Raw genomic sequence first — 23,576 nt, 5'->3', positions numbered from 1 at the left:
TGCAGGGCCTGTGAGCACATGCACCGAGAGCTCTCTACAATTGGCATCGTCCTGGCTAACGTGATGGAGACAGGCTCTGCCTGGAGTTGTCCCCCAGCAAGCCCAAGCTCTGGCTTTACCCCGCTGGCTGCCCAGTGCCCGATCTCGTCACGTTCCAGTGCTCAGAGCCCGCCTGTCGCTCTGTTAACACAGGCCAAGCCCTGCCTTTTCGACCTGCCCTCTGCCCAGCTGTGCAGGTTCAACAGGTAACTGCTTACATCAATGTAGCGACTGCAGGGGGAAGCGGCCCCGTGTCTCGGGCTCAGCATTCCCTTGTGAGCGGTGGAGGGGTCAGGAGCGGCACGCTCCCTGCCCCCCAGATCACGGGATTCCCAGGACAGCCATAAAGAATAAAGAGCCTGGGGGTGAGAAAAGCTTGGCTGCGTCCTGGCTCGGTGGGTGCAAGCGCTGTGGGGCGGGGAGTGGGCTGGGGTGTCGGAGCAGTGCCCGCCCCCACGGGCAGGCCGGCTGAGCCTCTGGGGGGGGCTTGTGAGGCAGAGCCCGCGGGGACGCTGCTGGACGGTTAGTCAGCCAGGCTGCCTCCACGCAGAGCCGAGTGCCTGCAGGGGCCGCTTTCCTCTCAAACTGGGCCCCTCCCACGCTGGAGCCCCCAGTGCGTCTGCACAACACGAGAGCAGCTCAGTCGTTCGCTCCACAGGCTTTAAACACTGCTGCCCGTTTGCATGTTGGTGGCGCCTTCGGCCGAGGGCTGGGTACATGGTGAACCCTAGGAGGCTAGTCACTGTGATTACACCCATTGCGCAGCTGGGGAAACCAAGGCACAGAGTGGCGCCGTGACTTGCCCAAGGTCACCATACACGCCTGGGGCAGAGTTAAGGACAGAAGTGCCACATCACCATCACAAAGCCCCGTGCCCTGCTCATCACCAGACAACTCCGGTTAACGTGCGTCAGACTGTTCTGTGCCGATATCGCCCCTGCTCTGTGTTCGATGTCAGCGCAAACAGCTCCCGGGAGGGCTTTGGCAGTAGCGCTGCAGAGGGAGAGCTGAGCTGTTCCTCCTCACACCACAGGAATCACGGGGTGCAACCCTCCAACTGCGACGGGAGAATTTACCATTTACCCTGCCAGACGGTTCAGCAACAGGGTAGCAGCTCCAGCTGCCCCTGGCTCCTGCCAAATTCACATCCAACATTTAAACGTAGATTTTATTAAATCTAAAAGCCCCCATCCTCCCGAGGAATATTTCTCACCCTCCCTCCCCCCAGAGGACAGCTCATGGTTCTGGGATTCTGATCAGCATGTTAAGACGACAGGTTTCAGGGTGGTAGCTGTGTTAGTCTGTATCAGCAAAGAGAACAGGAGTCCTTGTGGTACCTTAGAGACTAACAGTTATTTGAGCATAAGCTTTTGTGGGCTAGAACCCACTTCATCAGATGCATGGAGTCTCTAAGGTGCCACAAGGACTCCTGATCTTTGTTAAGAAGAGTCACCTTTTCTAGGAACATTTGAGCTCGGTGTGAAGGAGATGGACAAATTCCCTACCCCCCAGATCACAGGATCCCCACAACAGCCATAAAGAATATTCCCAAGGGGGCTGCGGAGGTTTGAACAGCAAAACTTCAAGCGCCTGGTTTCCAAGAGGGAGAACCAGCTTCAAGCTCCCCGTACTGTTGGGGGAACAAGTGGAGTAGCGGGGGGTTAAATTCTGCGCTCTGTTCTGCAGCAGGGGACACGAGGCTGGCAGAGAAGAATTTGGGCCTGTTTGTGTTGTGGTGGAAATTCCCTTCTCTGGTGGCTCACACACTATCCAGCTTCTAGGGCTGAGCATCTGAGCTAAACCCAGGTGCAGGGCCTGTTAACAACAATTGCATCAAGGGCATTGAATGTCAGTGCGGAACGTGAACTAGGTCAGCGCTGCAGCAGAGAATCTTTCCGTTCATTTACAAACAGGCTTCGGGACACGGTCACATGCTACGCCCAGAGGAAGAGGAAGGTTCACTGGGACACGAATCAGAGGGCAAAAAACTGGGATCAAGGGTCTTAACCCCTGCCCCTTCCCCATTGACTTCACTGGCAGCCCCACTGTTCCGTCGGAGGGGAGACGTCCATTCTCTTTAACGATGGGCAGAACCGTCCAGGAGAGGGATGAGAACATAATGCTCGGGTTTGCTGGCAGGGCTGGAGAGATGAGCAAATAGACTGAAATCACAATAAGCTAGAGTCCCTCCAGACAAGTCCCATGGAACCTGGCTAGGGCCTAATCCCAGGGACCAGGAAGCCAAGGCTGGAGTAGTAAGAACGGTCGGGGCAAGCGTGGATGAATGTTTACAGAGGGGTTTGTTGGGATACCATGGGGAGCCAGTCTTGGGCTGTACAGAGAGCAGGGGAGTAACTCTCTACTGGGGATGGCTTGGCTCTGGGAGGGGCGGCAACTGGAAAGTGCCGAGAAAAGACGGGGGGTCCTCAGAGGAAAGACAAGAGCCATTGACCAAGCGAAGCCTGGAGCACCGCTTGGTTTATACAGGGATGTTTACGAGGAGAAGCGGTTCGGATCAGTGAGCGAGCAGAAAGGGGGGTGAAGTTGGAACAGGGACCAGTCGGTTTAAAGAGAACAAGTTCCATTTGAATACGATCAACAGGGAAATGGAACCAACGGCAGGGCCTGGAAGAATCCAAAGCACTAGAGTCCCCTTGGCCCAGGCGGCTCGAAGCTACCGGAGCTGGCCCCAGTCGAGCTCTGAGTGGTCGGGGGTGAGGGCTGTCAGGAAAGCGACGCTCTCAGCTCAGGAACGGCAGCACTACCTCAGGGGAGCTGACCCCATAGCAATGCCCAATGGAGTTCACACTCAGGAGAGCCTGGGATGCAGTCAAGTGGCATCTGGCCACTGCTGGGTCCTGCCTTCAAGGCCAAGAGAGGGATTTTGCCTGCCCAGGACTAACCAGATGAGTGACAATCAATCTGCCAAGAGACACTGCAACGCAGCCATTAGTAACCACACCTGCCGCTTGCTTACTAAGACATGAGTCCAGCCTGGATTTGCACTCCCCCGTCACCCACCACCACGTGCCCAGCTCATCACAGCCTCCGTGTTCCTCTTTTCCCAGGAAGATGTGTCCTGTGCCAGCCACCCACACCCCCGGAGAGATCTGGGCTGGCCCTTCTCCTCCTGGGATACGGAGACGGATAGCTGATATTTTAATAGACTCTTTATTGTTCTCCCCAGGAAAGGCCCCCCCGTACCAGCCCCTGCCCCCTCCTGCTAGGAACCGTCCTCCTTCACTTGGCCATGGGGGTCTCTCCTTGCACTGGGCCTGAACGCCCCTCGCCCCCGTGGCGCCCTGGGATAGGAACCACGCTCCCTGCCCCGGGACTTCTCCCATCTCCCACAGTCCCAGGTCCTGTGATGGCCCTGCCAGCCCGTGGGCGCCCTGGGGTCATGCTGGTTTAGGGCCAGGTTTTCCTTCTCCCTGCTCTGGGTCTCAGCTCCCTGCTCCGGCGTCCATCTCCCCACAGCGGGATGCTCCTCTTTCGAGTCCAACGCCCCTTTCCCGGGCAAGATGCCAGCAGGGCCCGACTCTTTCCTACCAGCAAAGGCAGCCACTCTGCCTCTGCCGTGCGGCTTCGGGAACTCCTGGCTGTATCCCCCACTGGGTCTCTGGCTCCTGTCCTCCCTCCAGTCGGGTCTCCAGTCGAAACCGCCGGGTCCTCCAGAGCCACGGAGAAGGCGGCAAGTTTCCGCAGCTGCTGCTTGTGGGTCGCTGTACGGCTGCCTGCCCTGGCCTGGGAATCCCGGCCTCTCCCCTCGGTGCCTCTCTCGCTTGCTCTGGGGCTCCAGGGGGACCGAGGCTTTTGCCAGCTGCCCAGGTTCTGTCCCCACAGCTGGAGCCTGGGGAGGGCTGACAGGCTCCACAGCACATTCCGGGGCCGGGAGTTGGCAGAGCTGCTCCGTGGCAGGGGCGGCTCCGGGGCCGGGATCCGCAGCCGCTGGAGGCTGAGCGAGAAAGGAGCCAATGGTGAGGAAAGGGCCTGGCCTGCCACACCACCTACCTCCTGCTTTTCTTTAGGGAAAGGCCCCAGGCCCAGCTCCCACAACCACACCCCACCCTCAGTTATTGCCAGCACCAGGCAGCCCTTGGTCGCCCCTCTGCGCCGGGACAGCCAGCCCCCATTCTGGAGACACCCCCCCCCACAATCAGTCTGGGACCTGAAACCCGCCCCCACCCAACCCGCTCTCTGGCATGTTGGAACGTGCCAAGGATCTGTAGTGCCCCCATAGCGAGCAGGAGGCAGGACCAGCAGAGCCCTGCACACGCAGCCCAGAGCCACTCCTGCCCCACACCAGGGCGGCGCTGGAGAGCTCCCCACAACGCCCGGCCCCGAGGAGCAGCGTACCGCCTGGAGGCTGATGAAGTAGCGGTTTCTCTCTGCCTCGGGGTCAATGATGCCTCCCTTCTTCTGCTGCCTTTGGTAGATTATGAGCAGTTCCTCTTGGGTCTGTAGCGCCTTTGCATCAGGCCTGTACGGCTCCTGGGGGAGAGTTAGTGCCGTGCTCGGTCAATATCCAGCCTGGCAGAGCGGCTGCTCCCAGACGGGTAAATCACCCAAGCCACACGCCGGCAGCCTGCTGGGCTACTGACCGGGGCATTCACGCACACGGGCTCCCCTGTGTCAGTCAGACACAGCAGACTGGACCAGCTGAACCATGTCCCTGCGAGGGGCCAGCAGAATCTACATGAGCCAACAAGAACTAGAGACTTACTGAAGGGAAGCTGCAATTCTTTCTCCGTGCAGCCTAGAAATCAGAGCAGGGACAGCACGGACGGCCCATCCCCCAGAGCCAGGGCAGGATCACTTCCTCCACTTTGTGCTCTAGGGCTTTGGCCTGTTGGATCTTAACTGACTGAAGCGACAGGCCCTCTGCCCCACCCCTTGGGAGAAGGCTCTAGGGAGTGCAGGAAGAACCTGAGATTGAGCCATGTTTCCTTGGCTTAATTCCATCCCAGTACCCCTGCAGCTTGGCTGGGCTGGAGGCTCTCTGGGGCAGGGCCCCAGCCTCGTCCTTTCCCCAGGGACAGCAGCACCTGTCCCTCTCCAGGGTGTCTATACCCATCAGACACACGCAGACCGGTTCCCCTCCCACAGGCAGGTCACGTGGCTATGTGAGAAAAGCAAACAGTAACCATGGGCTACGTTCTTGAGTGTGGCTGGGCACGCCTCTCCGGCTCCATTCCCAGCCCCAGGAAGATGGGGACTGCACCCGGTGGGAAAGGGGAAGAGTTTACATCAGGACTGCCCAGTTGCTATGAGGCGGATGCATTTAAGCCCAAACGTTAACGTGAACAGTGAGTATCTGCCGGGTTCTAGTAAATACCCAGCAGAAGCAGACAGCAGCCCCGGGGGGTGCAGGTGCCTGGGGAGGCCCCTGAAGTGTGCCTCAGGGACACCGCAAACGCTCCCTCCCGGATCCATGGGCGGGGTCCCAGCTAGGAGTTCTTACCACCGGGTGCTGCGGGGGTGGCGCTGCCTGCAGAGCGGAGAGGTCGTAGGTTAGTGTTTCCCGGCAGACGGGGCACTGCACTCCGACTCCCTGCAGGGAGAAGAGAGAGCTGGCACGCAGCCCCATAACACTAACCCCCCCGCCCCTCCCATCCTGCTCCACCCTGCTCCCTGCCCCTCCAGGAAACCCTCCGGGTTCTTTGAGTCCCAGGCTTCCCCAGGCGCTGCTCTGGCAGGGCAGAGGATGCCTGGCTACCCGGCTGTCTAGGCTTAGCTTTAGGACTCTCATCGGTTTTAGCAGCACTGCAATAGCTTTGCTGATGATTGTAACTCCCACTCCAAAGGCACCGAGGGATCCTCTGGTTTGGCTGGCTGGTAGTTCGGTCAATTTATGCCACATGGGCATGCTGGGAGTTGCAGTCTAGCAGCTGATTAATAACTTTAAAGGAGCTGGTTATAACCAATAAAGTCAGGGACGGTCTCTCCCCACAGACACTACTTGGCTGAGATGCCTCAGGCTTGACAGCAGGGGCTGTTCTCGGGACACTGGGTGTGAGGGGTCTTGGACCTGTTTTCTGGGCACTGGTGCGACTTATTCCATACTTTGCAAGGACTGGCCAAGTGCTCAGAGTCCAGATGGCTGGCTGGGCGCATTAGTAAGCCCAAAGAGAAGGTTAATAGATTGCCCAGCCCCAGAGTTGTGCGTGCAGGAGAGAATCGCAGCTTATGTTATTTCAGTGACAGTTTCTAGCCCTTGTGGCTTCAGGGAGAAGCTTCAAAACGGGACCCAGCTGCAGCCTACAGGCTCCGAACCCAGAAGACAGACAAAACCAGCCCCAAGTTTATTCTGTTTTTAAAACTCGTGATTTTTAGCCAATCCCATGACTTCTGGGGGCCTGACTTGTGATTTTCACGGGCTGGAGATTGGCGAGACCGATCCGGAGCCAGTAACCCAAACGGCAACTCCAAGGAGCGAGCTCTTACGCGTGGCCATATCCAGAGCAGTGGGGACTGCGTGACAGGCCTGGGAGAACAAGGCCTCCTCTGTGAGACACGGGGGAGGGGCCCGGGGCCTCTTACCTGCTTGGAAGGAGGCGCCAGGTGCTGCTCTCTCTCTTCCTGCTGCACGTGGATTTCTTCCTCCATGTGCTGGGCATAGCGAGCCAGGCAGTGAGAGTGGAAGTAGTGGTAGCACTGAGTCTTTGTGAACGCTTCTCTCTCCTGTACAAGGAGATGGGGCCGTTGGGAAGGAGTCCTGTGTGCGCCCCATGGCGCCCTCCCCGGTGAGGGGGCTTTCCACTAATGCTCCACCCTCAGCTGGGTCTGATTCAGATACATCTGCTCCCAGAGCCCCCCCTCCATCTCCACAAGCCCTGGGGTACAGGCTGCCAGTCCCTCCCCAGTAGACCGCAGGGCCACGCACTGATCGCAGGGGTTCCTACCTGGAAGCCGTAGAGACAGATCACGCACTGGCCATGAGGGATGTTGTTGTCGGTGAGAATTTCCTTCCCTTTCTGTAGAAAGAGGGAGAACGAACACTTTACCCACCCAAAGCACCAGGTGGGCCTAGGCTCTGACCCAACCAATCCGCACGCAGAGACCAGGCGAGCGCGTGACACTATCGGGCTGCATCTAGCACCACGCCCAACCCACGCCAGGCCTCCCCTCCTCTCTCACCTCAATCAGTTCATACAGCACCGCTGTCCCCAGCCCAGCCTCCGCAACTTGTCCCAGGGTCTGGGAAATCCTACAACAGAGAGGCAGAAACCCGTGACTAAGGAGGGGCCGCGCTAACCTCTTGTGAGCTGCAGCAGTAAGACGGGAACAGCGGCTACTATACAGTGGGCAGCCACTGGACTGGTCAATAGTGGTGCCAAGCTGGGTACAGAAATCCCTGTGCTCCGATTTGGTTACCATGCTCAGACCCTTCCCCCTCCCCTCTACCCATCCCCCACGGTGTGGGGGCAGAGGAAGAGGAGTCCCATGAGAACAGGTCTGAGGCACCAGATTTTGGCTCCTACCTACTGCCCTGGATTCTTTGGTACACACACGCCCTTCGCCAAGGCTGACGCCCAGCAAGGTTCTCTACTCAACGCAGCCTGCTGCGACGAGCTAACCTGGCCAGCGACTCTGCCGCTGACCCATTCACTAGTGACAAGGCAGAGAGACTAAAACCAGGCCAAACACCCAGGGTTAGCTCCAGCAGGATCGAAGCCTCGTGCTGGCAGCAAAAGACTATCCAGATCTCACCATACCTGTGCACAACCCTCTGGGACTGGGGAGGGAAGAACACAGGAGCTGCCCGACTGGACGAGGACAGGGCCAGTTGTTTCAGAAGGTGCAAGAGATTCCCCTAGTGAACAATGATGGAATAACCAGTCCAGGGGGAAATTTCTTCCTAGCCCCAGGCAGCTAGCGGCTGGTCCTGCACTGAAGCAGGACGGTTCAATGGCTTTTGTTTATTTTCTGTGCAGGCTGATGCAGCTCTAGGTGGCAGACAGAGCGATTCCACGTATCTGAGGGAAAAGGGGGTATTCGTGTTTCCCACCCCCAGCTGGAATGCGGGAAGTTTCTTCCCTCCTGTGTCTCGAGGGCAGGGGGGAAACCCCTTCCCCAGCACTCACTTCTGGATCTGCTCATCCGACAGCCCCCGTGGATTCCGGATCGAGATTTTTGGCACTTCGTTGGGATACTAGAAAGAAACAAATCCAGGGATGAATGGGGCCCAAAGTCCTGCCCTGCCCCTCTCTGTGAAGCGTGGCTGCACTCCTGGGGGTCAGGCACCGTTACCTTACCTGTGGGGGCACAGACAGCACGAGAGTGAAGCAGACGTACTGAGAGTCCTGATCCTCCGCGGTCGCAGGGTGCAGGGTAATGCAGATTTCCCAGGGCGCTGACCTGTGAGGGCAGGGAGGCTGAGGTGAAGTGTCCATGTATCCCGTGAGGAGTATTAATGAAGGACAGACAGTGCAGTGAGGTGACATGGGCTGCGTATCGTCACAGCAGCACAAACCTTCCAGGCAAGCCCTGTGGGGCTGAAAAGGGGCTACAGTGCATGGTGCAGCAGAGGAGACCAGCAGGCTGAGTGTGCCTGTCCTGCCCCCGCAGGGGAAACACTCATTGGCATGGGGCCAAGGTGCACTAGCAGCTCTGAGGAAAAGGAGCAGAGATTGGCAGTAGCTCAGGTATGAGCCAGGGAGCACAGCGTGCTGGAGCGCCGGTGTAGGGCTAAGGACAGCAGAACCCTCTCCCTGAGCGAACACTCAATCCGGACACGGCGACCATTGGAACTTTATTCTCAGCTCACCAGGGCCTTGAATCCCAAGTGCAGAATCCACAGTTGGACACCCGTAACATCTGTGTACACAAGCCAGTCCAAGGATTGTTCCCAGCAGCACAGCTCTGAGATCCGACTTCTGAGATAAACGTACACCGAAGTGGTGAAATCTCACCCCTCAGAATTAGTGACACCCGGTAATAGCACAAATACCTGCCATTTCCTCGAGACACCTGCAGCTCATCCAGGTATATGGATTCCAAGACCTCCACTTCTGATGGCAAAGCCCTGAGAATAGAGAAGGGACATCACACAGCCATTCTCCCTTGTTGACTCCCTCCTCCTCTTCCTCCCTGAGCAATGCACAGGTCTGCCTAGGACCTTATACAGCAGAAGCATCTCAGAAACTCCCAATCATTTACAAATAGAAATAACAATACCATGAAAATTTGTTTTAAAGAGACATTGTCTAGGTAAAAGTGATGTGGAAGGTAGCAGGGTCTAGTGAAAGGAACAACGGGCTAGGACTCAGAAGACTTGCATTCTATTCCTGGTTCTGCCACTGACCAGTAGTGTGACCTTTGGCAAGTCACTTCCCTCCCACCTTTGTCAGTGTTCCCCATTTAGATAGTAAACTCTTCACGGGGTGAGGTCTCTCCCTCGTTACGGAACTACAGTAATGCACATGATAGGTAAATTACAAACATTTATTTCTCAGATTATTAAAAGTGAAAAATTTGAAAACTTTTTTTTTATTTAATTTTCTTTACAGGACTCTCGGCTTTAACATTTGTTTCAGCTATGTTTCCATTTCAGACTCTGAGCTATAACATCGGAGTCGCAAACAAAGCACAAGCATGTTTATTTGTTTAAAAATAACATGTATTTGAAATTTTTAAGAACTATAGAAATATCTTTTTGCTTTATGTTTAAAGTTTGGGCCAAATTTCAGTTGACAAATCCCTTTAGACACAGCTATTTAATTCTTGTCCTGTGGCTGCATCACCACAGATATGACTACCTCACATCCGGAATTAAGGAGGCTGGGGACAGGTCAGTATTCAGATGGGAGACTGCCAAGAAAACTCAGGGGATCCAGTACCCAAGAAGGAGTCTCGGAGGGGGCGGCTAAAGTTGCTGCATACAGGGCACTGTGGTGCCAGCACCTCATCTCTCAGGTCAGACAAGTCCCAGGTCATTCAGAGATTATATCCCCTCCACGCGTCTCACAAGAGCAGGTGAATTAGGAGATCACATTTTGAAGGTGCCTTTCATCTCTGCCATTTCTGGAAGCCAGAATGTGTAATCGCATCCCAGCAAACGGCACCCTGACCGCAAATGAGAGGAGGGAAGGAATCCAGGGAGGCAACAACCCAATCGAGGTCCCAGTCTGCAAAACTGGGAAATAGCATGACTGGGGCGGGGGGAGGGAGGGTTGGAAGTGGCACAGCTGGGTCTGTGGGAGGAGGGGGAGAGGAGTGGCACAGGGGGGGGGGGAGGGGCCACGGGCACGCCCGGGACAGGGGGGGAAGNGAAATAGCATGACTGGGGCGGGGGGAGGGAGGGTTGGAAGTGGCACAGCTGGGTCTGTGGGAGGAGGGGGAGAGGAGTGGCACAGGGGGGGGGGGAGTGGAAACTGGCACGCCCGGGACAGTGGGGGAAGGCGCGGGGGCGGGCAAGGCACGCGCGGGGGGGGTAACCCTGCAGCAGGAAATGGGGGCAGGGGGTCGGGGCTGGCTGGCAGCGGGGTGTAGCTGCGGGGAGAGCCCCAGGGCCCCGGGGGGGAAGGGACCAGGCCGGGGGGGGGGCTGTGGGGGGAGGAGGCCGGGTTCCGGCCGGGTCCCCCTGTCTCAGCCCCCGAGCTGGTCCCAGCCCGCGCCCATCGCCATGGTTACCAGTCGGCCGCCGCCTCCTCCTCCCGTTTGCTGGCCGCCGCCATCTTCCCCGCCTGCCCCGGAAGCGGAAGTGCGCGGAGGCCCCGGCGGAAGGGCAGCCCCGAAGGGCGGTTGCTAAGCGACGCCGACGCGGCGGGTCCCCGGGGTCCTGGCGGGGCGCGGTGGCCGCCGCAGCGCCTGTGTAAAGAGGCGGGCTGGAGCCCCTCCGCCGGCCGAGCGCCGGGACAGGCCGGGCCGCGGGGTCCGTGCGGCGGGGTGCCGGGGCCGAAGCCGGGCCTGGCCGCCTTTCCGTCCGCGTGCGAGGCCGGGATCCAGTCAGGCACCTGTGAGGGCACCCCGGGAGCGGGGCGGGTGGATCCCAACGAACGGCTCGGGCGGCAGCGGGGCCCGGCGCTCAGGTGGGGGAGAGGGGCCGGGATCCCGCGGGGGCAGATCCCGGGGGGGGGCTCGATCCCTGCGCCTGGCCCGGGGGGGGGGGNTGCATTTTTGCCTTCATATTGAGGATTCAAATAAACAAAGGTGTCATGATCTTACTTGCATGAGTAATGGGTCTTTGGCTTTTCAAGCTTGTGGCCAGTTTGAAGCTATTCTGTAATAATTTATCAATACCCTACCTTGGCCTGGTTACAGAATAGCTTCAAACTTCAAGTGCTGGGGAATTCTAGCCGTAATTATTCAGGCACAAGCAAATACAAGAACATTGCTAACCGTTTGAAATTTAAACACCCTAGAAAATCTGTTCTTCCCTAACTCTCCATGGCTAGGTCTATACTACCCGCCTGAATCGGCGGGTAGAAATCGACCTCTCGGGGATCGATTGGACGCGACAATCGATCCCCGAATCGGCGCTCTTACTCCACCAGCAGAGGTGGTAGTAAGCGCCGCCGACAGGAAGCCGCAGAAGTCGATTTTGCCGCCGTCCTCACAACGGGGTAAGTCGGCTGCGATACGTCGAATTCAGCTACGCTATTCACGTAGCTGAATTTGCGTATCTTAAATCGACTCCCCCCTGTAGTGTAGATGTACCCCTAGTTTTCCCTGTACCCATTGCACCAAAGCAGACATGCCATTACACATAGTTTTCACAATACTGCTCTGAGTTACATCTGTGTAAACTTCCGTAGGGGCAACCTTGCATGAATATAATTGAGGGCAGATTTTCATAATCACCAACAAAACAGGAGCAGCTATAGTAGATAGTGAAACCTAGTAATGCAAGTGCCAGGAATCAAGAGAAACACACATCCTATATGCACACATTCACATGAAAATCGTCATTGGGCCAAAAATCTGGCCCATGTACACTTATGTAAAGTCTGAAGGAAATATTGAACTACTGCAGATTCACAGTGAGAGTGTAGGGGACGGGAACACGAACACACACACACACACACACACACACACACACACACACACAGTGTTTCTCCCTTGTATCACTCAATAGAAATATAAAATGCAATCTATTGCTTGACATTCTGAATAATGTCAAAGTCCACACTGTTATGTAACAGGTTACCGGACTGTGTTAAATTACACTTACACAGATCAATCAAAACCTTTTGCTCCCTGCATGGCACAAGTGTGGTGAAGTTACTCTGTTGATACATTTCACAAATGAAAAACCCAGGACCTAATAAACAATCTAACAGTTCAAGTTAAATATCCTTGCCTCGGGCTAGGAATCAGAAATCTTTTCTTTGCAAAGGAAGCTTTGCAATTTAACCTTTGTCCGATTTCACACATGATTGGCTTGTGGCAGAAACAATCAGAGGAAGAGTCATGAAAAAAGAGGAGGTTATTGCCTCTTTGGGCTTGTTTGTTTGTATTAGGTGCAAGACAGCTGAGTAGTCAACAAGGTATGAAAGGGCAAAGGGACAGATGTTTGGAACACCCAGTCCAAAAAAACCCAGTCACAATGCAAAATCCCATCATGGGAAGATTTTGACCTGTCCCCTCTTCTGGAAAACTGATCTTCATTCATTGGGGGTCTCATCAGCAACTTACCAGGAGCCCTGGGGGAAAATATAATATCCACAAAATGGAGCAGATTGCAGCCTCCTTTTCTTCACTGTGGAACTGTAGCCTGCACAAACTACAGATGCCAGCATGCAGTACCTAGATCAAGACAGTGCATTGCATGCTGGAGCCTGTAGTCTCGAGGGGCACCACCAGATCCAAAATCAAAATATTGGCCATATCTCTGGGGGCAGCGGCAGCTGTCCCCAGAGATTGTTTGCTCATTTTCTTTGCCCAGTGACCATGGCCCATGTGTTGATGTAACTGTGCATGCACTTTTGTGCACACCCTGATTAGATGTGCACATCTAAATGAGAGCTTTGTGCACACAACCCCTGGCCTGTGCAGGCCTAAGAGCACAAGCACTTAGCCATACATTTCTTAGAAAATATGGGCCTGGTCATCCTTTCTGAGAATGCAGCCTGGACTTGATGAAAGGCTGCTGGCATTCTCTGGCACTACTCTCAGCCCTTGCTAGTATCTTCCTCAGCTCTTAGATACCAACGTGCTAAGAACTGCAGATAGATTCATTAGATTTCTTTAGGCATAGCTGTGGGTCAAGCTACAAGTGGCAGCATACTGTTCAAAGGCTAGTGGACCAATTGTGCAAGCTACTAAATACTATAGTGCAAATTGTCCTTCTACTGCTGTCAGTGGAAGAGCTGTCCTTAAAAAGAATTTTCCATTCCACCAACATACAGTAGCTGTATTATTACACTTTAATTAAAACATGGTAGCATTTAATTTAAGACAAGTTCAGCTGGTTATCAACCCAGAAAGGCAACGATCACTTTAAAATCTGTGCTTCAGTTTTCTGAGGCGAGCAAAATTACGGCCATATATTAAGGAGCAAAGGAGTTCTATTTCCTTTGTTAGTGAGAACAGTTTTGCAAAAAAGGGAATGAAAGAAGAAGGAACAGGCCTGTAGCATGGATGTTGTGGATGTTTCTCAGAGGCCTCTGGACTCCAAGCTGATTAGCAATTGACAATGACCTTTCTGTGTCCTGGAAAGATAAGCCTGGAGCAGAACACTGCAGGCAGCTGATAGCAGCTATTCCCAAATCAGGGCACCAGGGCTCTGAAGAGATGTGGACTAGGCAAGATTTCCAGCTCCTGTCAGAAGGGTGGGAAAACTGAGCGCTACAAGGATATGGGGAAATGATCATTACAAAGGGTTTGAGACAAACAAATAGAAGAAGTTGAATTAAAATTCTTCTTGTCTGCAGTAACAGAGTTCTCTCTGATTCAAAAAGAAAGCAGTTTTATGTAATTCTAAACATCCAAAAGACTAATTCAAAAACCATTTAAGTTTGCTAAATGACAACAGCATACTTAACTTATTGCATCATTTACCTAGAGCAGTGGTTCCCAAACTTTAACAACCTGTGAACCCCTTTCACTAAAATGTCAAGTCTCACGAATCCCCTCCTAAAAATGAATATTTCCAGGGACTTTCTCCTTTACCGGAGTATAAATTATAAAAGCAGTGACCTTGGAAATATAAAATTTGACATGCTTATTACACACTATTTATTATTAATTGTTATTTATCATTACAGTATTTTTATTACATTATGAAAATGGCAATACTCTTCCAAGCTCTCACTTTCGTAGCTTGTATCACTTTGAATAAGCCTGTTATAAGACAAGGCTCCTAGGTTTCATCAAGGAGTATCAGATGTGAAACAGCAGGAAGGGATTTAAGAAGCCAACTCAAAGAGTTCCTCCTACACAAGCATTCAGGGCTTGACCAGTCCAGACAAATAACGCACGTTACAACAAAGCTTAAACTTGTTCTTCATGATCATTTAAAAACTATCCTAGCTGCCTATTTCATTTAAAACAATGGAAAGGGAGGTGGATATTTTTTGTTGTTCTTAGAAGGAGTCTTGACGTTTCTATTTCCTCAGTTTGATAGATCCGCTTGCTTTGATCTTGGAAGTCCAGGGACACCAGGCTGCTGGCCCCGTGCTAGTTCTGTCCGCCATTAGGGATTTTTTTCCCAAGAACCCCCTGTAACATTTCACAAACCCCAGTTTGGGAACCACTGCCCAAGAGAAGCTTCTAGGTAGCACCGTAGCATCTCAATCTCTAATGTGTTTATCATTCCCCCCACCACATCCACACACACTGAGGTAGGGAGGTACTTTCATCTCCATTTTCCACACGAGGGGACTGAAGCCCAGAGAGATGACGTCCTGGATGCTCCAAGGTATTTAGGCACCTGACTCCCATTGAAAGGATCTGGGCCTCAGTGACTTGTTGAGGTCTGTGGCAGAACAGGGACTCAAACCCAGGTCCCCCAACTCCTCGCTAGTGCCCTAACCGTCGCACCATCCGTCTTCTCAGCTGGCATAGGCCTGAGGGGGGAAGGGAGGCCCAGGAGGTGTGAGATGAATTGAACATCCTCTAATGTGCCACTTTGCCCTGTCAGGCTGGCGTGCCCACCATGGAGAAATACCACGTGCTGGAGATGATTGGAGAGGGCTCCTTCGGGAGGGTGTACAAGGGGCGCCGGAAATATAGCGCTCAGGTGAGCAGAGATCCAGGGAGGGGCTCTCTGAGGAGGTGGGTGGGATGGGTGAGATGTGTTGAAAAGGACATATGGGGGAAACTTAACACAGGGCTGAAGAGTTCTTGGTATGCAGCTCAGGGTTCTGTGACTGGGCCTCCAGGTCCAGGGTCTCTGACAATCATATGTGTGATCCTCCCCAGATCGTTTTTCTGGTAGTTTCCACTGTACTTAAGGTTGCACAACAGTTTCCATTCTAATCCCCTGCTTTCACATGCTCAGCACTTTCTGGAACATTTATTTCTGATTTTGACAGCTTGATTCTTCCTGTACCTTTTAGACAGGGCTGCAGCAAAAGCAACCAACATCTGAAACTTGTTTTGGGCAGAATCTCACTGAGGTCTGGTACCTTGGCTTGAACTAGATAAAAATAGGTTTTGATTAACTCCTGACAATTTGCAGCTTGGTTACTGAGCCTGTGAAAGTGCAACAGGGGAGAAGGGATAGCTCAGTGGTTTGAGCATTGGCCTGCTAAACCCAGGGTTGTGAATTCAATCCTTGAGGGGGCCATTTAGGGATTTGGGGCAAAAATCTATCAGGGATGGTATTTGGTCCTGCTGTGAAGGTAGGGGACTAGACTCCACTCAATGACCTCTCAAGTTCTGTGAGCTGGGTGTATATCTCCATATATTTAAAAAAAAATGAATTCTACAGGTTCACACACTGATTTTGGAAAGGCCTTTCACCCCTCCTCCATTTCTACTGGCACAATTGTTCACCCACCATTTTGCCGTCAATTCATTGCAGATTCAGTTAGTGGTACTTAGACATCTGGTACCTGATTTGCAGCAGAATAAGGCAGTTATATGACTAAGTGCTACAATTTGCACAAGTCAGTGTGTGCAAGATTCTGCCCAGGAAACCCTACGCAACTTTTAAAAATCAGAACCCTGGAGAACGATGCAGCCTGCACATGGGCAGACCTAGCTACACTCAAGCTTTACAACATTTCCCAGCACTGAATCGTCATACTTTTAAAAATGACTGAAGTTTTTCAACCCTAGCTTGTTTTGTAGATCTCGTTGAGATCTACCAGTTAACCATGTTTGAAGAAAATCAGTTCAAGATTTTAAAAGTTATGAACACTGAAACACAGAAAACTCTGGGATCCCCTTAATCCATGCCCAGTGCTAAGGTTACATGCAGTGGTAGGGGAGTGTAGACCTGGCCTTCGCCTTCCACCCTAGCAGTCACTAGCTGATCCTTGCCTGACTGGGGCCTGGCTGGGAGCAGTGGTGGGTGCGGGCATACAGCTCCCAGCTTTGTCTGCTTTGGCAGGTGATGGCGCTGAAGTTCATCCCCAAAGTCGGGCGATCGGAGAAGGAGCTGAAGAACCTGCAGCGGGAAATTGAGATCATGAGGGGACTGCACCACCCCAACATCGTCCAGATGCTCGACAGCTTTGAGACGGACAAGGAGGTAAGAGGGTGAGGAGGCGCATGCATTGTCAGCCGCACAGGTTCTCCGAGGAGCCGTAGCTGGGCCCTGCCAGCAGGTGCTAGAGGTGTCCTGTCGCTCCCAGCGACGCCATCAGGGCAGGTGGCCCTGGCTGGAAGGAGCAAGCGTTGGCCTTTCCTGTGACTGGGTTTGTGTCTCGCTGCACGGGTGAGTCCCGCGTCAGACTGCACAGTGCTCGTTGCCTCCCTCTGCTGCTTTCCCCAGTGATTCCCCTTCCCCAGGGCCCAGCGGGGTGTTTCCTCCGCCCTTTGGGCTCAATCCCGAGGCCTCACTCCAGAGTGCCACTAGGACGCTGCCTGAACAAGGGCTAAGTCCGGGTCTCTGGCCCTGGCCAGACGTGCTGGAATCAGTGTCCTCGCCCGTCGGGTTTCCCAGCACCAATGCTCCAGCCATGGATCCCGTCCCCAGGGGTCCCCAGGACACAGCTGGGCTTCGCACCTGCTCTCCGAGCTCCCACGATCCCTTCCTGTCTCCCCCCTGCAGGTGGTGGTGGTGACGGACTACGCGGAGGGGGAGCTTTTCCAGATCCTGGAGGATGATGGGAATCTGCCAGAGGACCAGGTAGCTCTGTGACGCTGACGCATCAGGGCCAGTCGGAGTCATGTCAGGCCTGGGGCAGGGGCGTGGCGAGGGGCTCATGGTCCTCCCGGAAGTGCCGATGTTGCTTCTTCCGACAAGCGGATGTCAGAGCTGGCTGGACACTGCCGAGTCTTTAGTCCAGAGGGGAAGGAATCGGAGCCCAGAGGCAGGGGCGGGAAGGCTCTGATTGGCCAAGTGGGAGAGAGAACTCACCTTTCACCTCAACGCGAGCTGGGTTCAAATCTAGCCTTAGGCTACAAGTGACATGAACTGGCTGGGTCTCAGCCTGCTTCTCACCTGTGTCCAGGACTGGAATAGGGATGAGGGGTGGGTCGGGATCAAAGGGCTAAGGCAGAGCTCTGTGCCTGGGCAGGGAGCCCAAGACCGCGATAACCGGAGGCTGTTGGTCAGGATTGAGGGGCCCTGGCAGAGCTGAGTGTGTGGAAAGCCTTGGGCTGTGGGTTGAGACAGAAGGACATCGGCAGAGATCAGTGTGTGGGCATAGCCAGAGCTGGGTTAGCAGGGAGCAGCGGGGCGGGATCAAGGGGCACCGGCAGAGCTGTGTGTGTGGGCAGGGCTGGGCTAGCAGTGGGCTGCAGGGCGGGAGTGAGGGGCCCCGGCATAGCTGTGAGGGGCCCAGGACTGGGCTAGCAGGGGCTGCGGGCGGGAGTGAGGGGCACTGGCATAGCTGTGGGGGGCTCAGGACTGGGCTAGCAGGGGGCTGCAGGGCGTGAGTGAGGGGCGCTGGTAGAGCTGTGTGTGTGGGCAGGACTGGGCTAGCAGGGGGCTGCGAGGCGGGAGTGAGGGCGCTGGCAGAGCTGTGGGGGGCTCAGGACTGGGCTAGCAGGGGGCTGCAGGGTGGGAGTGAGGGGCGCTGACAGAGCTGTGGGGGGCTCAGGACTGGGCTAGCAGGGGGCTGCGGGGCGGGAGTGAGGGGCCCCGGCATAGCTGTGGGGGGCTCAGGACTGGGCTAGCAGGGGGCTGCGGGTTAGGCCCGAGGGGCACCGTCAGAGCTGTGGGGGGCCCAGGACTGGGATAGCAGGGGGTTGCGGGGCGGGAGTGAGGGGCCCCGGCATAGCTGTGCGGGGCTCAGGACTGGGCTAGCAGGGGGCTGCGGGTCGGGTGTGAGGGGCGCTGGCAGAGCTGTGTGTGTGGGCAGGACTGGGCTAGCAGGGGGCTGCAGGTCAGGAGTGAGGGCACTGGCAGAGCTGTGGTCAGGACGCAGACTCGGCTGCTGAGGCCTCAGGGTGGCTGTGTCTCTCAGGTTCAGGACATCGCCTCCCAGCTGATCTCCGCCCTCTATTACCTCCACTCCCACCGGATCCTGCACCGCGACATGAAGCCCCAGAACATCCTGCTGGGCAAAGGGGGCATCGTCAAGCTCTGTGACTTCGGGTAGGTGCCCGAGGAAGTCGCACGCCCTTGGCATCTGAGGCCATTGGGGCATTCGAAGGGTTCCTGGGCTGGGGGGGCTCTTGAAGGCAGAATTAAGGGGCTCCCTCTCGCCCGGCAGGTTCGCTCGCGCCATGAGCATCAACACCATGGTGCTGACGTCCATCAAGGGCACCCCGCTGTACATGTCCCCCGAGCTGGTGCAGGAGAAGCCCTACGACCACACGGCCGACCTGTGGTCTGTGGGCTGCATTCTGTACGAGCTGTTCGTGGGGACGCCGCCCTTCTACACCAACAGCATCTTCCAGCTGGTCAGCCTCATCGTCAAGGACCCCATCAAGTGGCCCAAAACCATGAGCCCTTCGTTCAAGGTAAAGGGGATGAGGGGTGGGCAGTCCCCCTGCAGCCACAGAGCCACAGCTGCCCCGGTTCCAGACAGGCCCCCCCTGGCTCCAACAGCCCCTCGTCAGGCGAGGTCACTGAACCCCCCTTTCCCAGGGGATGGGCTGTCCAGGCCAAATTCCTGCTTGGGAATCATGAGCGGTTCCACTGACTCCCCTTGCAAACTGGATTCTTCGCTTCCTTCCCTGGTGAGCGGTGTTGCTGTGCACTGTTTGATGGCTGCGGAGGGCTCACCCCAGAGCTGGCTGCAAGGGGAGTCAGGGCCCTGCATGTTCAGTGCAGGATCCGCCCCTTGCTGCTGAATCGTCCTCTGGAATCTCAGCTTCTGTTTAAACAAATTGCTTCCAGCCCTTATGGTTGTGAAGAAACCCTTCCAGGGTGACAGAAGCGTAACTGACGCAGCAACGCCTGCCTGAGTTTGTAGACAGCCTGAAACAGCAGCTCTGAGGGACACAGACTGGCCCATTAATCTCAAGGGATGTTAACGCTGAAGCATAGTGATGAGACACTGTATGCCAGCTTTGAACTATTTCAGTCATTTCACCAGAAACATCCATTTCTCCCCACTGCGCCGCACTCCCTTCCGAGCCGGGTGTAGAACCCAGGAGTCCTGACTACCCATTAGGCTAGTGCGCATGCCCAGTTCATTGTGTCCCAGCAAGAGCAGCAATTGTGGTGAGCGTGACAATGGGTCTCTGTGCCCCTGGGCAGAGCTTCCTGCAAGGCCTGTTGATGAAGGACCCTCGCCAGCGCCTGTCGTGGCCGGAGCTCCTGTGCCATCCCTTCATCGCTGGATGGGTCACCAGTGAGTGCTCCCCCCCGCTCTGTTCCTGCTGGACTGGGTGCAGAGCCACCATCACTGCCCGCAGCCCGGCCACCCCCTCTGCCCCATCTCCCCTGGATGCGATGGGCAACTGCCTCGCCACCAACCCCCCAGCCCATGCTGTCTCCAGAGTGCCCATGGGGTGGCCTGTCCCCTCCAGTCCCTGGAGCTCCCCCACCCCCCGTTATGGTTGCTGTGGTTCCTGACTGGGCTCACCCCCCCGCTCCCGGCAGTGATCGATGACATGGAGCAACACGGGATCGCGAACCCCTTCACCAGCAAGCTGCCCCCGGAGCTGCAGGTGCTGAAGGAGAAGCAGGCTCACTCGCTGGCCCCCAGGAGCGGCCAGTCCAAGATCCTGAGGAAGGCGCGGCAGAAGATGGCTGAGGCGGCCCGGAAGAAGGTGTGTGTCTGGTGTCCTGCGGGCTGGGCAGAGCCCTCACTGCAGCGGCGCTGGGAGCTCACTGGGACACACGGAGCCTAGGAGGGAACTTGGCCAGGGGCTGGGCGAGAGACCGAGCAGGGCCCCTCCAGCTGGAGGTCCCCGAGGAAGTGGGAGGGGGAGTGAAGCCAGGAGATGGTTGGGACAGTTACACAGTAGGGCCTATGGGGGATCAGGGGTGAGATGGGAGTCTGGGGGGTCGGTCAGTTACAGGGAGAGAGATCCGCTGATGACTGGGGGGACTGAGTGGGGACAGGAGCCCGAGGGATTGGTCAGTTACACGGATAGGGCCCCAGAGGCGGGGGGAGGGGCGGGAGGGAGGGGGGGACGGGACTTGTCAGTTACGGGGAGAGAGACCCCGCCCCCCGATGAGAGGGGAGTGGAGGCAGGAGTCTGGGATCTTGGTCAGTTACACGGAGATCTAACCTGGCTGAAGCTCTTTGGTCTTTTCCAGCAGCAGCTGAAGGCAGACGCGCCGTCTAACAAGGAGGCAGCCAGAGGAGGTCTGGGGCACAAACCCAAAGCAGCCCCTGGGAAGGCAGCTCTCAGGGAGGGGGAGCAGGCAGCCCGCGCTCCGGGCTCCCCTCCTGGAGACAAGAACCAAGCCGTCCTGGGAGAAGAGCCCCAGGCCGAGTGGGAGACAACGGAGCCTCCCCCGACGCCGCGGTGAGGGGCAGGGGTGCCTGCCCTGGCTCAGCTGGGTCTGTGGGTTTCTGGGGGGGGGGACTGGGCTGGGGGGCACCCGTCAGCCAGGAGATGGCGCAGGACGGGTCTCTAGCTGCACTGTTTCTTGGGCAGGGAGCACCGGATCACACAGGATTACGAGCGGGAGTTTCCGGAGGTGGAGATGGGGGCTCCCACGCCGGCGGGGGGCAGCGAGGCGGGGCCACGCGGCAGGCGCAGCATCGAGACCGTGGACCTGGAGAACGAGGTGAGAGGTGACGGGGTGCGGGCTGGGGCCCTTGAGAGCTGGCTTGAGGGCGCTGGGGAGTCTGGGGCAGGTGTGGCCCCGCTCCCCTCAACCTGATGGTATCGAAGTGGCCATCTCCCCTCTCTTGTGACCTTTGACCTAGGAACTGGATAGTGACGACGAATGGCAGCATCTGATCGAGGCCACGGAACCCGCCACCATGCAGCTGAGCACGCCCCTGAGCCTTCTGGGGGACCCGGCCTTCCTGCGGCGCATCCGGGCCCGGCTCCAGCACTCCAGCCAGCAGGCGAGTGGGGCCAGCCGGGGGGAGTGGGCTGGGGGCAGCCGTTCCTTATTCCCAGCTCGCTATTCAAGGAAGGGCTCGGGACTGGGAGGCAGAAGATTGGACTCGGTTATCAGCCGTGTTACCTTGCGGGACCCAGGGAGGGAGAGAGAGAGAGAGAGTGTGTCCTGTGCCTCAGTTTCCCCATCTGCACAATGGGGATCATGATCCCGACTCTCTTCCTTAAGTGCTTTGCGTCGGCGTGGAGACAGGTGAAGGAAGTGCCTAGGACAGGGAGCTCGGAGCAAGGCAGGGAAGCCTTCCCCGCCCCCTGCATTGGTGACCCTGGGGGAAACACCTGGATCCACCCATCCCCCCTCCCATCCAGGGGAGGAAGTTCCTCCTTTGTCCCCAGAGATCTGAGCTCTCCTGTTTGGTGGATCCCTGCTCTTCCCCCTCCCTGTGATGAGGGGAGCTCTGTGGCTGGCAGACATGCTGCCCATGCCAGTGCCAGGGTGCTCACATGACAGGCCCCTTCTCTGCCTCTCCATGCCCAGGTGCTGGAGGGGATGTTGGAGGGAGCGTCTCATCTCCGCCCTGCCCTCCGCGTCCTGGGCAACCTGCTCGCCACCAGGTGTGACTCAGAGCTTCTGTACAGCTTCTGCCAGGCCGCGGATTTACCTCACTTCCTGCTGCACCTGCTCGGGCAAATCCTGCAGAGCGCCAGCAGCAAGCAGGTGGGTGTGGGGAGTGCTGGGTATGCGTGTGCCCCCCCCCAGAGGCTAGTTCTGCACATGCTGAGGCGTGCCAGGCCGCCGGGGCAAGGGTGGGGAGGCCTGGGGGGGAGGGGAGGTCGCCCCCTAGAGGCTGTTGTATCATCACCGCTGCATGAGTTCAGTTGTGGCCCCCCTCCATCTCTGGGTGCGCTACCTCCCGGAGCTAACCCCGAGGGACTAGCTCCCCCTTGCAAGCCCTTGTCAGAGGGGGAAGGGTCCTGTGGTGCCATAGGGCCGGGCAGTTTGGCTGCCAGCCTGTCTGAGTGGCGCTCCCTGGCACATGGGTTCTTTCCTGCTCCCGCAGCAGCCCTGGTGCATCACGCTGCTGACGGACCTGGTTGGCGTGACAGCGGCCTATTTCACCAGTGAGTCCCACCTGCAGCGGAGCCGGAGGAGAAGGTAGAGTGGCCACCAGCGTGCGGGAGTGGCCTGTACTGGAACCGGAATCTCTGAGAGGCACTGCACTGAGATCCCCTCCCACCCTTCTCCCCACCAGCCCCTCACGTGCCGGCTCCATCCTCGGGGCCACACTCCAGGATTAGAGCTCGCAGCACGGGGGAGAGACCCGAATGTGGCCCCTCCACAGCACGGTGTCCTCCAGGCTCTCAGTCAGGATCATCATCCCCCATTGTACAGATGGGGACACTGAGGCAGGGAGGGGGGGCAGGGATACTCCCGGGTCCCACAGGGTAGCAGAGCTGACGAGTTCAGACCTTCCGTCTCCCAGTCCTGAGGTATCCCCACTGGGCCGTGGCGCCTCCGCTGGGGCTGACCTGCCCATTAGCCAGACACCAGCCTCCCTGGGCTGTCCTCCCCTGGGGGCTCTGCAGTACGGGCGCAGCTGGCAGATCCCATGGGGAGAGCTGGTCCCATTGCCTGGCTGAGCGTGCAGTTCATCGGGCGACCCCTGGCCCCCAGGGCCTTGCCTCCACCGACACCCGCCTCCCCCAGCCTGCAGGTTTTCCACGAGGCGGCTGCCGGCTTCCTCTCCCTGCTCCCCCAGCTGCTGGCCCAGCCGACGGATGTCGAGACAAGGCTCCGCGAGCAGAGCAGCATGGTAAAGGGGCCCCTCCCGCGTGCTCGGCTCCCTCTCGCACCCCCCTGCTCACTCGCTGGGCACCTCCCGAGCGCTCCCGCGGCCTCGTTCCTGTCCCCTCGCCCCTTCCTTGTGTCTCTCCCGCCCCCGCCACCAGCCCTGCCCCTGGAGGGGCAACCCTGCGAGCTCCTGCGCGCTCCGACGGCCCAGCGCGAG

The 23,576-nt window shown here is 56.9% G+C and overlaps 2 protein-coding genes across 6 annotated transcripts in view; one reads left to right on the top strand and one right to left on the bottom strand.

The window, feature by feature from the left end:
• Positions 1-3,203: 3,203 nt before the first annotated feature.
• RNF25 (ring finger protein 25) lies at positions 3,204-10,733 on the bottom strand. Its single transcript, XM_034785620.1, has 10 exons — positions 10,672-10,733; positions 8,990-9,064; positions 8,295-8,397; positions 8,124-8,191; positions 7,177-7,246; positions 6,942-7,013; positions 6,580-6,720; positions 5,501-5,590; positions 4,396-4,530; positions 3,204-3,994 (listed from the first exon to the last, which is right to left on the bottom strand). The coding sequence occupies exons 1-10, from the start codon at positions 10,713-10,715 to the stop codon at positions 3,263-3,265; spliced, it is 1,530 nt and encodes a 509-aa protein (XP_034641511.1). The 5' UTR covers positions 10,716-10,733; the 3' UTR covers positions 3,204-3,262.
• A 237-nt stretch (positions 10,734-10,970) lies between these two features.
• The window catches only part of STK36 (serine/threonine kinase 36), a 25,794-nt gene continuing 13,188 nt past the window's right edge, over positions 10,971-23,576 (top strand). For 2 of the 5 annotated variants that reach the window (XM_034785614.1, XM_034785619.1), the window contains exons 1-14: positions 10,971-11,069; positions 15,122-15,220; positions 16,538-16,678; positions 17,201-17,278; positions 18,561-18,691; positions 18,810-19,059; positions 19,802-19,895; positions 20,147-20,316; positions 20,810-21,021; positions 21,154-21,286; positions 21,429-21,572; positions 22,106-22,285; positions 22,629-22,723; positions 23,276-23,381. In XM_034785614.1, the coding sequence (XP_034641505.1) occupies positions 15,137-15,220; positions 16,538-16,678; positions 17,201-17,278; positions 18,561-18,691; positions 18,810-19,059; positions 19,802-19,895; positions 20,147-20,316; positions 20,810-21,021; positions 21,154-21,286; positions 21,429-21,572; positions 22,106-22,285; positions 22,629-22,723; positions 23,276-23,381 (1,818 nt within the window). In that variant the 5' untranslated portion in view covers positions 10,971-11,069; positions 15,122-15,136. Of the gene's footprint in view, positions 11,070-14,507; positions 14,900-14,957; positions 15,221-16,537; positions 16,679-17,200; positions 17,279-18,560; positions 18,692-18,809; positions 19,060-19,801; positions 19,896-20,146; positions 20,317-20,809; positions 21,022-21,153; positions 21,287-21,428; positions 21,573-22,105; positions 22,286-22,628; positions 22,724-23,275; positions 23,382-23,576 lie in introns of those variants that run through there. The other 3 variants (XM_034785618.1, XM_034785616.1, XM_034785615.1) reach the window with 3 other exon arrangements.

This window comes from Trachemys scripta, chromosome 11 (genome assembly GCF_013100865.1).
Source record: "Trachemys scripta elegans isolate TJP31775 chromosome 11, CAS_Tse_1.0, whole genome shotgun sequence".
Classification (NCBI taxonomy): Eukaryota; Metazoa; Chordata; order Testudines; family Emydidae; genus Trachemys; species Trachemys scripta.
The sequence above is the reverse complement of the archived record's forward strand: the minus strand, read 5'-3'. Positions and strand labels throughout refer to the sequence as shown.

What these genes read in the sequence shown, in the direction of transcription:
- RNF25 (XM_034785620.1), bottom strand. Translation starts at nt 10,715, where the DNA reads ATGGCGGCGGCCAGCAAACGGGAGGAGGAGGCGGCGGCCGACTG. An exon ending in TGCTGTCTGTGCCCCCACAG is followed by an intron (nt 8,192 to 8,294) that starts GTAAGGTAACGG and finishes GTTTCTTTCTAG; the next exon opens with TATCCCAACGAAGTGCCAAA. An exon ending in CACCCCCGCAGCACCCGGTG is followed by an intron (nt 4,531 to 5,500) that starts GTAAGAACTCCT and finishes ACTCTCCCCCAG; the next exon opens with GAGCCGTACAGGCCTGATGC.